This window comes from Alosa pseudoharengus, unplaced genomic scaffold, assembly GCF_046254945.1.
Source record: "Alosa pseudoharengus isolate Yale_2024_CS ecotype anadromous, Long Island Sound unplaced genomic scaffold, YU_APseudo_1.1 YU_APseudo_1.1_scf_8, whole genome shotgun sequence".
Lineage (NCBI taxonomy): Eukaryota > Metazoa > Chordata > Actinopteri > Clupeiformes > Clupeidae > Alosa > Alosa pseudoharengus.
In genome coordinates this window covers 25134763-25148927 of record NW_027468870.1, presented here as the reverse complement: position 1 = coordinate 25148927, position 14165 = coordinate 25134763, and the positions used below count along the sequence as shown (strand labels likewise).

The 14165-nt window shown below is 40.8% G+C and overlaps 2 protein-coding genes across 3 annotated transcripts; both read left to right on the top strand.

The window, feature by feature from the left end:
• Positions 1-2854: 2854 nt before the first annotated feature.
• On the top strand, positions 2855-6025 carry tmigd1 (transmembrane and immunoglobulin domain containing 1). The gene is made up of 5 exons (XM_076274936.1): positions 2855-2918; positions 4529-4810; positions 5177-5461; positions 5684-5787; positions 5935-6025. Exons 1-5 carry the CDS (start codon positions 2855-2857, stop codon positions 5944-5946), a joined length of 747 nt encoding a protein of 248 aa, XP_076131051.1. The 3' UTR covers positions 5947-6025.
• A 1023-nt stretch (positions 6026-7048) lies between these two features.
• On the top strand, positions 7049-12882 carry pimreg (PICALM interacting mitotic regulator). 2 transcript variants are annotated; one of them, XM_076274708.1, is made up of 6 exons: positions 7049-7135; positions 7661-7981; positions 8244-8578; positions 9481-9576; positions 11235-11274; positions 11870-12005. In XM_076274708.1, the coding sequence occupies exons 2-5, from the start codon at positions 7670-7672 to the stop codon at positions 11263-11265; spliced, it is 774 nt and encodes a 257-aa protein (XP_076130823.1). In that variant the 5' UTR covers positions 7049-7135; positions 7661-7669; the 3' UTR covers positions 11266-11274; positions 11870-12005. The 2 variants fall into 2 exon arrangements, with proteins under 2 accessions (XP_076130823.1, XP_076130822.1); XM_076274707.1 differs by lacking the exon at positions 11235-11274 and having other exon boundaries at positions 11870-12882.
• The last annotated feature ends 1283 nt before the right edge of the window (positions 12883-14165 follow it).

Here is a 14165-nt window from a genome sequence, read left to right as displayed (position 1 = left end):
AAACTGCAGGCTATATATCAAACATGAGCAATCAAAGAAAAGGTCTAAGGTCAAAATACATATTGAGGCCCTTTGGAGACATGGTGTTTAACATGTGTATATAAAATGCCTCCCTTCTAAGGAGAAGGTTATCTATGTCTCCTCCACGTCTGGGGGTGGAGACATGTTCAATTCCAATAGGTTATGTTTTAGCGCATTAAAATTGACAGCTACAGGATTTTACTGATCATTTAGTCTTATATTGCTCCTGTGTTGATGTTTTTATGCAGCTCATAGTCTTACTATTATATAAGCAAGGCCGCAGAGGCACTTTATCAAGTAAATGACATTCTTAGTGTTGCATGTTATAATTCCTTTTATTTTGAGCGTCTTCCCTGTGTGCGGATGGCAATATATGTTGCACTTATAGGTGAAATTGCATTGCACACAGTGTGCACACCTGTAATTTCCATCAGGTGGTGGAGGGAATCCCTGATCCTTTGATCAGGTTTACCCAGACAGGCCCTGAATGTGGAGCAGATCTGTTGGTCTCGTGTCAGATCTGGGCCAGTTCTGTTGCAGAGATGTCTGCTATCTGGACGGGGAGGAAGACGTCTGACCACTGGGGGGTGCACACACGCTTTCAACTAACATCATTATCAGAGCTGGGAATGGAACTGATGCCAACATACTGCCACCTAGTGAACAAATATCTTGAATGAATTTGGTTCACAGCTTTTGTCCAAGGAGAAAGCTCACACCTGAAGCTAAACAAAGCTTCTCCACTTCCTCTCTCTCATGATAAAACCATGTCTTTCAGTGCTTAATGGGTATTAAGGTTGGTCCCCAAATTTGGTACAGTTTGAGAGGAAGGTTGTCAGCGTGCTCGGTCATAAAAAGTCTAAATATTAACTGTTGCTTTAGTTGGATGCTCTGTGTGCCAGGGGGAAAAGGCAATTCAAAAAGGAGGACACTTTCCCTCTCTTTTCTCAAATGTAGTACAATACTAGGTGTATTGCTCTGCACAAATAATCCAAACCAAATAAAAGTTGTTGAGATGGTCATTGTTGTATACTGTCTAGTAATAGCTTTCTTGTTGTTGTTTGACAGACAACATCACTATTCTGTCTGGACAGGAGTGAGAGCCTGGTCCTGATGAATCTGGACAGGTGGGTGCATAAATAGATAGAATAGAATAAAAAACAGCTACACAAGCCGTTACTGCAAGCCTAGGATAGCTCTACATCTGTGTGTCCTATCGTACATGCCAAATTATAACTCATTATTATTAATCACTGCAAGGGGACAACCAGTGTCCACAGTGAATAGCCTGGAATGGATTAAAAGTTAAAAACACCAGTCCTCTGAAACTCCTGAAGTCACAGCAGGGGCTTAATAAATGCATTCAGAGAAGCCTAAACCATTGTTGTGTGGGGGCACAGCATTCTTTTTACAAGAAGTGCTGAGATCAAACCAATGGTAATTAGGCTGTGTCTACGGCAACTCAATAACATTCCACTGTGGGGCTCTCTCAATAGCCCAGTCAAGATGTTCAAGAGTCAATCTGGTCTTTTACACACATCGTTGTCTTAGAAAAAGAGGCTCCATGAAGTTATCTTCTCATGAAAGTGTTATGTAAATGGCTCCTCATTTTAATTTAGGGAAAAATGCAATGGCTCATGGCCATCAACTGCAGTGTCATAAGTGAAATATTTATTTCAGTAAGTACTGATTTGTGTTCCTATCCTGAAACCAGTTTATCTATATGTATACATACATATACGTGTGTGTATATATATATATAAATACATACATACATACATACATACATACATACATACATACATGAAGAAGACCAGTTTGGTCGAAACATGTTGGCTTTTTTTATGTAGCCATAATAAAGGCTTTCTAAATGCATCCTTCCTCGTCCAGCTTGGTGTGCCTGGATTGCTCTTTATTGTGGGATAATAGTTATTATTGGTTATTATAATATGGATTTTATGACCATTTATATTTGGAAAGGTGGTTCTCTCTTATCATATGCAAAGGAATGTCCGTGGCAATTGCAGTGTGATTCAGTGTATTACAACACCACATGCCATAATTTGTAATGTTTTCCTCAAGGAGGCTGCCGAGACTCTAAAACACTGATGTTCTCTGTGTTTGCACAATGCATATAAAGCACAGCCTATAAACGTGATAGAGGAAAGGTGACTATTGTACTGGCATATGCAATAAAAAGCACTTGGTGTACTTAAATGTGTGCAACAGGCCTGTCGGGTCTTTTTCTCAAAGAGACAGTCAACCTTTGGATTGCCCGCAGCTAGTTTTGGACAATCATCACACAAGTCTCGGTGAGAAAGCCTCTGTTTTAGACCCTGTTTTAGATGTACTTTATTTAGATGTCATTGTATACTTATGTGTAAATGTACTGTTTTTTTAAATCATTGATTACCAACTTGTTTATTTAACATTTTGAGACACCTTAATAGATGGGAGTTATATAGATCGATGTACTGTAGTGTTGTAATGGGGAGATTTTGGAATATGTCCGACAGGATATGGTTTTATCATTAAGACAGTAGAGGTTGAATTTTTCTGGCTGTATTTCAACAAACAACATCCCTGGCTGTATGTCTCAAGGCAAGAAGTATCTATATACAGTATAAAGTATATGACTGCTTTCACAGTACTTTGGACAGACACATGTGTTGCAGGCTGCAGGCTCTGTAGACTTCAGAAATAAGAAGACAGAATTTAGATTACATATTGCAATGGCATCAGCAGCTTTCCTTAGCAGGCACAGATTAATTTAAATCCTGTTCGTCACTGCATCTCCTCCATGTCCAAGCTACCAGCCTCCTCAGCAGTAAGGATGGGAGTGATGTGGACCGGTGCTCTCGCTCACCTCGTCCTTCTCTTGATCTTCAGGGCAGAAGGTAAAGACTCCACACACACTCAAACTCCAGCATGTCTGTTGTCAGATCTTTGAAGAAAATGAGAGTAACATGCGTCTGCTCCTGGTCATCACACAGATTTTGTGCCACTGCATTTTACTCTTTGAAGTTATGCCAAAAACAAAGATTAACATGCTGGTATAATAAGTGAGCAGAGATGAGTAAATTTTTAACGAGTGAGAGGAAAAAGTAAAAGTTGTTCTTGTTAGAGTGCATGAAAATGCACTCTATTGTTATCCGATTTCTTCTTCTTATTCTGCTTCTTCTAACGCTTTTTGTGCGTTTAATACAGCTTCAACCGTTTAACTTAGAAACGTCATTCAAACTGCGTTGCATAGGTCTTACTTATGTGACTTCCGCTATGTATTTTTCAACTTTGTAACTTTTATACTTTTTAAACTATTAATTAAAAACTACTCAAATTTCCCCATTGACTTAACATTAGATTATGACATCATAATAGAGCAATTAGAATCCTATGCCAGGTGTTCAGGCCACCTGGAGCCACTGTCTCAGGCTTTAAGAATACAATATGGCTGTATTAAGACTGCAGATCCTGTTCAACTGCTTCCTGTGCCAACAACTGTTTCAAAATAAAAGTCCCTTTAAACTATCCAACTTTTTAACTGTTCAACTGTTCAACTGTTACTGTAACTGTTTGTCAACTATGACTCCCATCAACTGTATCCTCTGCCTTCAACTGTTTCAAAATAAAAGTCCTCACTAGCTAGTTAGCTAGTAAGCATCATTAGCATTGTTAGCATAGTTAGCAAAACTGCTAAAAATGATTAGCTAAGTTAGCTGAGTCACATGGTTAGCATAGTTAGCATGTTAGCATAGATAGCATGTTAGCATTTTTAGTAAAACTGCTACAAATGATTAGCTAAGTTAGCTAAGTAACGTGATTAGCATAGTTAGCATGTTAGCATAGTTAACATTTTAGCATAACTGCTAAAAATGATTAGCTAAGTTAGCTAAGTCATATGATTAGTTAGCATGTTAGCATTTTTTCCAAAACTGCTAGAAAACATGAGGTAAGTTAACTAAGTAACTTGGTCAAAATAATTAGCTTTGTTAGCATAACTGCTAGCAAAAATTAGAGCCATTCCAACTGTCAGTTATCGTCAACTATCTACCTCTATAGAGCCTTTAAACTATTTGTCTACCAACACGCATTAAACTATCAGTATGTCAACAACCTTCTATCTACATATAACTTTTAAACTTTCAACATTCATTAAACTAATTGTCTATTAAACTATCTGTCTATTAACAACTGTTAAACTATCTACATTCAACTTTTAAACTATCAACTTTTTATTAAGCTATGCTATGTCTGTCCTAGCTTCATTTTCATGCACTCGTAATTCCCTGGAATTACATTTTCTAGTTTACTTTTTAAGACCCCGTCGTCGTTAACAACACAATGCTGCCATTAAAAAATTTTCAAAGCACACATGTAACACAGCTCCATGAAGAACTCCATGAAGAGAACCAAATTTGACAAAATGTGTATTGGATTATAATCGAGGACTTTATCCTCCACTACCTATTAACTTTCACTCTAACATTATCCCTCTCCTTTCTGACAGCTGTGATAGTGGAGTCGAATCCTGCGGTGGACAATGGGGGCTTCATTCAGACCAGGCTGAACCAGATCGTGTCCCTGTCCTGCTCGGCAGCCTCTGCAGGCGGGGAGGGCGAGTTGCAGTGGTTCCGTAACGGGATGCTGGTGGATCTGAAGGAGGGGAACTACATCAGCCAGAGCCTCCTATGTGTCAGCCCCGTGACCCGGGAGGACAATGGTGCCATCTTCCGGTGTCAGCTGAAGAACAACGCAGCCCTCAACGGCTCTGTGCAGCTGGAGGTGACCTGTGAGTGCCAGGGGGGGGGGGGTGCTAGCATGTCCCATCTGCTATGATCTGAAAGAACAAAGGAAAAAACAGTGATGGAGAACATATTATTAGTGTGTGTTTACTGGTGGAAAACAATGCCTGTGTTGGATGTTGGAAAACACTAGCTGACACAAGATTAGATTCTTACATATAATTAAATCATTACAATAATTACAATTCATGCCATTCATTTATTAGATTAAATACATCACGTGTTGTTTCCCTGTTTGAGGCAGGTTTTCCTGTATAACTCTATAGTTATTGTGTGATGATCCTGTTGTTAGTGTCTATATTTTACAGTTCACATCTCCTCCTAGTCATGACCTTTGCCCCCCTCTCCTGCAGATGCCCCTGACCTCTCAGGCAAAGAGGAGCTGTCCGTTGAGGAGGAGAGTGGACTGACCCTCTCCTGTGACTCTCGTGCCAACCCCCCTGTGACCATGGTTTGGAGCCGTGATGGCGAGGTGCTCGACCTGTCCGAGGGGCACTTCACTGCCACCAACGACGGGGTTACAGCACGCCTCAGTGTGCACAGCGTAAAGCGAGAGCTCCACCAGGGCGAGTACACTTGCACGGCCACCTCACCTGTGGAGCCCAAGAAAACCAAGAACTTCCAGGTCACTGTAACCGGTAGGTACTACCTCTAATATCTTATTTACTTTCTCCAGTAAATATCCCCACGGCTATAATCTGCATTAAAGATTCAGTGGTCATGAGTATAATATAGAATATATATATATATATAATACATATATATAGAATATAAAGTCAGACAACTGATAGAATTGTTGAAGGTTCCTTCTATGGCTGAGATGTCTTCTCGTGTCTGCTCTCCTGTCCTCCTGGCTTCAGATAAGATCATAAAGTTTCCCCGGGACCCAATGATTGCTGGAATAGTTGTGATTGCCTGCACTGTCGTTCTCGCAGTGCTTGCCCGATGGGAAAAGATTGTCAAGGTGAAATAACAAAAATGAATAAACAAACAAACTGTCAGTGTTCATAACAGATGTACACATTGTGTTTAGAATGTATTTCACAAACATAATATCTTGCCAAACTATGCACTTTCTGAGTCTAAGTGTTTGTTTTATGTGGTCCTCTAGTGCTGCAAGTGAGTGGGAGTTGGCCAGGATCAGCAGGAATGAAAAAGAAAAAAGACAAGAACACATCCTGTCATGGCAAAATTGCAAGGAGCGCTCCTGACAACTAGCTCCAACAGCATATCTGAAAATAAAGTTCCCTGACTTAAAAAAACACAGAGGCTCTTTCATAACAGTAAAACCAGGAAGTAATATTTAGCTGTTGGCATGTATGGTTGGCATGTGTGTTTGTGCGTTATCTTTTTATATGCTGCTGCTGGCTGAGCAGCTTTTAGGGCCATGTATCAGACCTTTTACATATTTACTGTCACCAGGTCCTGAGGCACTGGGAAAACACCCACCATACTCTCAGTTTCTCAATGCCAGGGGGGAATGACCCCATTAAAGTGGCTGTGTTACTGCTGTTCGCCAAGGTCACAATCAAGGTCAAGGATACTGCTATTTAAGTGTTTGCATAAAAGCTTATGATGGGAAAACCTGATTGGGTTCCTGTCCTTGTAAATACATAAGTTTTGTGGTTGTCCTGGGTTGAGATAACAAACATTTTTAGTGTGGAACATCTTTGTCATATAGCCCCAAGAGAGGCAAATGCATGATCTCTCTCTCTCTCTCTCTCTCTCTCTCTCTCTCTCTCTCTCTATTTCCTTATCTCTGTGCATACAAGAAAGAGAGGGACAATCTATTTTTATTTGTGGGGTTTAAAATAATTTCAACCATTTAGACTTTGGAGTTGTTTTATAGCCCTAGGCTAGGCCCACATTTAAGCCCAAAAAGTATCCATGCCAAAGTCAGATCAGTGCATTTTTATTTTTTAGTTGACCATTAGAGCTTTTTATTGAAGCAAATCGTTTGTTTCTGCCTACAAAAGGCGAAAACGTGCTATGGATATTTAATTGGTTAAAAAAAACAACAGCAGATTGATAAACAGTTGAAAACAGTGTGAGAAATCTTCGCTTCTCTCATTTTGCATAACAATACTACCATTAGAATGCAGTGAAGCGCTCTGCTCCGTCTTTTCAGCGTCGAAATGAGGGTATCTCCGGCCAATCACTGACTAGAGGCTGGGTCAACTGTGATTGGGGAGCGGTGGAGAGGGTGGTCCGCCAAATTCAAACAGCGGAGGAGTAGTAGGCTACTACAACACAGAGAGCAAGATCTGAATCAGTCACTGTGAACAATAACGTTGGAGAAATTTGAAAATAAGGTAAGTTGGGAATTCTCAGCTAGTAACGTTAGCCTACTCTTTGTTATGTTTTAACAACATTGTCAATAATAGACGCCCAACTATTTCGATAGGTAGCCTAACGTTAACGTTAAATAAATATGAACTGTGTAGGTGGGTTAACGTTAACAATTGTTACCCCATCGATAGCTTTCTTTTAACCGAGCTGAATCTGAAAAGGTTATGGCGAGAACTGTGTAATGTTAACGTTAAAAGCTATTTGTAGTAAGGCTAACGTAGGTAACGTTAGGCCTAATACACTCATTACGTTAACGTTAACGCGTTGTGTTCGTAAACTTGTTCCCGTGGATTTTGAATGTTGGGTTAACCCCAACATCATCTTAGCATAATAATTTGCAACTAGAATGGCTAACAATAGAACAGGTTAACGTTAGCTAAGTAACTACATAAAATTAAATCAAATAATAGTTTACGGGTATTTTACTGTTATCATGGCCAGTCTTCCATTGTTTTATTAACTCCTATCATGTTACGTTTCATTGTTAGCCCCGCAACATGACGTCTTTTGCGAGTGGAGTCGGCACGGCTGTGACTAGCGTGTGGCGGGTCCACACCCAACTCGACGAGTCCGATGAACCAGACACCTCCCCTGTCGCACCTAACCGGTTCCGAAAGCTGCGTACCTCCAGCTCTCTGAACTCTCTGCGTATGTCTCTGCGTAAACGACTTCCACTCAAATCTGTCCAGTCTAATGTGGTCGCTGAGACGGAGAACCCGACCTGGGAGTCACTTGAGATGAACAAGAAGACAGGGGCTGTCCGCCAGTTGACGCGGAATGCGAAGAATTCCATTACGGGGGTGTATCAGGTTTGATAAACATTTCTATTTAATTAACGATGCTCTTTTGGAAATTTAATTTATGAGTTCAACAGTGTTGTTTTCACTCGAATCAGGCTACATCCCATCCCTCACTTATCAACGTAGTCGCCTACCTTGAAAATTAAGTCTGATGTATCAACTCTACTAAAATCAAAATGTTGTCAGTCCTCATGTTACTGTAGTAGTGAGACAGTGTATGGGTCAGTGGTTACTGACATCTACAACCTGCCTCTATCCTCACCCCATTCAGAAGTTCCAGAAGAGACAGGTGTCTCGAGAGGACTGTTTGGTAGCCACGCCCGGTCGGATACTCGAGGGGGAGGAAAATGGTTTCCGCACACCTCGCCCCGCCACGCTAACGCCCTCACGCACCCCGAGGTCCACCGCCAGACGCACCCTAAGGTCTGCCACCAAATGCACACCCAGATCAGCAACCAAACGCACCCCGAGGAGAGGAGCTGCCTGCACCCCAGAGGCAAGCGACTCGGTGAGGGGTGTGAGGTCAGGGGGCGGCCGGAGACAGCTGGTGCGCATGGCGGCCCTGAGGAGCCCCTTCGCCTCCCCAAACACCATGAACCACAGGCGGTAAGTACACCCCACACGCACACACCATAAGCACCTGTCATAGTCGCATTTCATCAAGCTGTTTGGCAGATGCAGTAGAACAAAGTCATTTTAGGCAAGTCCCCCCTCCCCACTCGGCAGCTACCTTGCAACGCACTTTGGGCAGCTATTTTGGGCACACTGCATGTGTGCAAGGCTTCATGACACCAAGCTGCGAGATCACAACACATGACTGGCACGATGGATTCACAACATACCACATGATTGGCACGATGTATTCACATTTCAACTTTTGGCGGCGGAAGGGCGGGATATGTGTAGACAACTGCCATGTTTGCATTACGAACTAACTCTATGCATTTCTATGGAGGATTCTTTGAGTGCTGTGTCTCCTTATTAGAAAGTCTTTAAGTAGAATTCAGGCATCTTGGCTGCATGCATGAACTGTATTTCCTGAATTCCTTGAACAGAGGTGGACGTTTGTGGCGAACATGTTTGTCTGAACAGACACATTTAAACTCCCAACTCCCAACATGTTTGCGGAGAACTACCTTCTCAAACTGTTTGTGAGTGTTCGCACACGTTCACAGAAAACTCAAGACAAACCGAAAACTGTTTGTGAGTGTTCACACACGTTCACAGAAAACTCAAGGCAAACCGAAAACTGTTTGCAAACGTTTGCCAAAACGCACCTCAGTTCTGCCTCTGTGCTCCGCCACTTCCATAGATAGTGGCTCACTCAGGATAAGGACATTTGGTGTTGTTTTTAGGAATGAGTCTTGAGAGCTATACTAGAGTTCACGTGAGAAACCATCATTGAACAGTCTCTGACCTAAATATGGGTGGGACAGCTGAAAATTGTAACTGACTCTCTGTGTGTGTGTGTGTGTGTGTGTGTGTGTGTGTGTGTGTTATGATAACAGGCAGTTTGAGCGGGAGCTAGATGGTGTGGCCAGTGGATTGAGGAAGCTGAAGAGCCTGTCTCAAGCCCTCAATGATGTCATCGGCAGAGATGAACGGTATGTGCATTCCTGTGAATACAGGCCCCTCATTTTGAGTGAATCGCAAAACCAAAATGGCCATGACCTTTATACAGGGCTTAAAGTTTTCAGGCACTGTTCCAGAATTTAGACATGGGCAGGGTTGTTTAGGATTTGAAAATAGATCATTATATAGACCCTTTCAAGAGTTCCATTATCAGCATCATAGTTGGCCCCACAAGGCTTCCGTTTTAACATTATGTTATCTTAATGCAGAGGAAGTAGATTGGGAACCAAATAGAACGTTCAAGCATTGTTTTTGTTTTTATTGTTGAAAGGGTCTATATGTGGCTTAAAAAATGTATATCTTCAAGCACAGAAACTTCTCCATGCTTTAAGCTTAGCCCTGCCTTTATAAAGGATAATTGAAAACAATTCAAATTGAAATGAAACCACTAACGATTCCATTTTCTCCCTTGGGAAATCCAAGCATTACTTCCTGTCAGTCAGCCTGTTATGCACTGGCTTTCACTAAAGAGGACAGTGAAGTTTCTCATGCCAGACTTCCTGTTAGCCTTGCTCCCAATCCAGATGTGGGGAGTTTCCTGTTTGTGTTGTAAAGCTTTGGTCCTTGTCAACGGCCAACTCTCGCTCTTGCATAGCAGAGGCCCTGTCTACACACTCCCCTCTCTGTCTGCTTTCCCGCCTAGTGGTTTTGAAATGTGTGTGTGTGTGTGCGTGTGTGTTTGTGTCTATGGGGCGACAGAGGAATTTGAGAAACTTCTGGGTGCATGGATGAAATTTAGGGGTGTGTGAAGGGTGGGCTCGTAAAAATGTGAAACACATGTCAGAGTTTTAGATAGACTTAGAGATAATGTTGTGCCTGTTATGCATGGTGTAAGAGATCTTTAATGAACTGAAAAGACTAAAATAAAAACAATAGAACAATAACAATAATTTTGTTATTAAATATAAGCAGTGTTTTTTTCTTTGTTTGTTTTAAGTGGAGGCTGATGATATGGTCTGGCCATCTTTGGTTTAAACAGCACTGTAAACCATAACTGTAAACTTGTAACCATAACTGAGTGAGTGTGTAAGAATAGGAGAGAGGGGGTGTTGAGAGTAACAGGGAAGCTACACCAGGCGCGTAACTGAAGCGTTCCGTTCGCAACATGTAAAATCCATTTTAGATGAATGGTCTATTTTTTTCGAACATACGCGCCACTATCACGTCTGGTGTAGCTACTGCCATTGATTTTAGCAACGTGAACGGAACGCTTCAGTTATGTGCCTGGTGTAGCTCAGCCCTAAGAGTTAGAGCATGTATGGCAAGAGGGAGCAGAAGGAGGTCCTGGCTGTGACCTCATTCCCATGCTGCTGTGCCCCCCTTAAGAGCTTATCTCCCAGATTCCTCACATTTTTCCTGTTCCTACCGTCTTGAGTCAGAGGCCCACTTGTTTCAGATGGTCACCAACTCCCATTCACTGGAAGAATATAAAACAACAGCAAAAGATGGCTTTGAGAATAGAGTAGACTCATAACCAATAATAGTTCTTTCAGTTCTGCTCAGTCTGCTGACTGCATTGAGGCCACTGGCTGTTGTTGGTCAAATGCGCGACGCTGGGTCAGGATCAATGATCAAGCAGCAAGAGTAAAAGATTGAAAAGAGTTTGTAACTTGTTTTCTTCCCCCACCAGCAAGTTCAAGTACTCCCTTATGACCGAATAAAAAAGAGAGGTAAATTTCCTTCCTTTCATCCTGTATGGCATTTGACAAGGTCATGTCTTTGTTGCATGAATAGCATGTTATATGTTTAAAATATGTCTTGTTGTACCGTGCTGTTGTCATGTGGCATGATGACTTACTGAATGCAAGACAGATTTGTAAAACACAGTGTGCTTGTGTGTATGTGTACTGATGTGTGTATGTGCATTGTGTAAACACTGACTGCATGGCACTGATGCATTTATTACGAAAATATTGACTACATCCTACGTATCAGTCACCAAATAACGATAAATTAACACATGACCCCTTGGAAAACTATTCTTTTCAAACATTATTGCTTTAGTTTATTGGCTACTTAAAACTTGAAACTTCAAAATATGTCATGCTTGAAAACCTGAAAGAACGATGCACACTCTTATAATGACAGTGCTACAGAAATTTTAACTGCACGTGTTAAATAAGACTCCAGATCAATCTAACAGCAGTTAAATGAGACTCCAAATCAAAGACAAATTCTTTTCTCACAGGCTGGGGAGGCAGCCTGGCTTTCGATTGGTCTGGCCTATTACCTTCTCTCTAACCCTGTCTCCTCCATCCCACCCAGGTCTCAGGCCGTGGAGCATTACAGAAGTGTTATGGCAGGAGAATACTCCTCCTCAACCCCGAGGGAAGCAGCCGGCATTTTGTCCAGAGATTCCGTGAGGCAGGGGAGCCGATGCGTGCGACAGATGATGGGGACCTGGAAGGACACGGTCATGTCCAACATTCACAAAGCGTCCTGAAGTACTCCGGTTATGCTTGCTTAGTTACACTGTCATCTCTGTGACATTTATACTGTACAGATGCTATTTATGTGTGTCTGTCTGTTTACATATATATGTATATGTGTGTGTATGTTTGTGTAAAATCAATGGGAGAACTTTGTTACACATGTGTCCTGTCTACTAACAGGAGTTGGGAGATGATCCTTAAGGGTCCTGTGGAGCAACTACATTAAGCTGCTCATGAATTTCCTCCTGTTTGTAAAGAACAATTATGAGGTGTGTTCTTCAGTTATTATTTCTATTCATTCATTTATCATGTTTTACTTTTGTGGACCTAGTCATCAAACATGTTCTACTCACTGAATGCACTGTATGTTGTATAAACGATGCCTTATACCAAAATTGCGATTGTACTTTAGGAAACACTAGGACTAAAATACTGTGAGTTGTTTTTTTTTAAATATAGACTTAACTAACACTAGACAAGAGACATTGTTTGTCTCCAATTTAATGCTTTTTAAAAAAATAATAATAACACATTTATTATAACAGCAAAATCTGTTTACTTGTTGCTGTCAGTTTCAGTAAAGTAAGGTTTGTAAGGTTCATATCACTATGGGAAACTAAGTAATTTTTTCTTACTTAGCTGAAGCCAAGGGAAAAAATGTTACTATTTGGGATTTGTATGTTTTACTTATCTGTAAAGTCACCCAGACTGTTTAGAAGGTCAAAACGTTTTTATTGATTTTTATGTGCAAAGGTATACCAAAAATGTCTGTCCTTGAGGACTGTTACTTCCAAAATATTGTTTACCTTTTTGTTTTTGATAGGCCAATTAAAGTTCACCTTTTACAAAAAAGAATGTGTGGTTTTGGTTGGAGAGAAACATGTCCCAGAGAAAGGACAATGCATTAGTTCTGAGCATAGTTGGCAGGAGCATTGTGTATTTGCCTTCAACATTCACAGACTTTTACACACTCATCTCATGTCACTTTTAAGTCAAAACATTGATGTACAGTGATGTACCCCTGCTGACTTTGCCTCTTTCAGAAAGTTTTGTTTTGTGTCGGTTATGCTCACAAGAGGGTTATCTGCGGAGCTGAGTTGCACAGTTCTTTTTCAGGAGAGCTTGAAATAAACTTGAGCAAATAATATGTCAAACACCAAATCCTTTGTTGTCAGTGTAGACTAGATAGCCTCACATTTATTACTAGCAAGAAGTAACCTTTTCACTGAATTGAGAGAGGGCAAATACAAAATATGCTTTTAATGGACAATGCACAGAAGCCCTATAGGTCACAGCATTCAGACATACAATAAGAAATTAAAGAAGAGCTAGGCCTTTTTTTCAGTGTTGGAAACACAATGATCATTATTCAACAGCAGACAACCATGTTCACACGTTTTATACAACTATGTACAACATTTCCGATAGCATCGCTCTGGCACATTGAGCTTTAGGCTCAGAAAGCATCTCAGTGGAAAGTTTCTATCAGTGCAAGATGAATAAAAGGCATTATCAAGAAAGTGACTAAACTCATTAAAATTAAAGGCATAAGCAAAATGTTGGTAACAATTCAGAAGGACCAATGGTTCTTTTTTCTGTAACACTAACTGGATTTTCCCTCACTAACATTTCAATGAATAATTCCTATATACTGTTATTATGACCAGTGTTAAAGTATTGAAATAAAAGAACCATATCCTCAGTATTTTGCACAAATTCACACATACACACATAAACAATGCTTCCCAAGCACTTCCAGGTTGAAGTCAGTACTCCTCTCTTCTTCCCCATGCATTCTGACCAACATTTTTCTAGATCATTAATATCAACCACACTGACATTCTACTATAGCTGGTTATCTTCACTGACATCAATATTAATTAGCTCACTAGTTCAGCATATGATGAAATCACCAAATGTACCTTAAGGTTGCTGTAAGCGATGTCAACATTGTGACTTACGAACGTTACCGGCAGATGAATACTTGCAGTGTTTCCCATACATTGACTTATTTGTGGCGGCTAACCACAATATCAACATTGACCACCACACAATGATTTTCCTGGTTGTACTAAATTGTGTTAAATCTGGTTAGAATCATAACCACACTGCACTAATTTGTTAAAAAC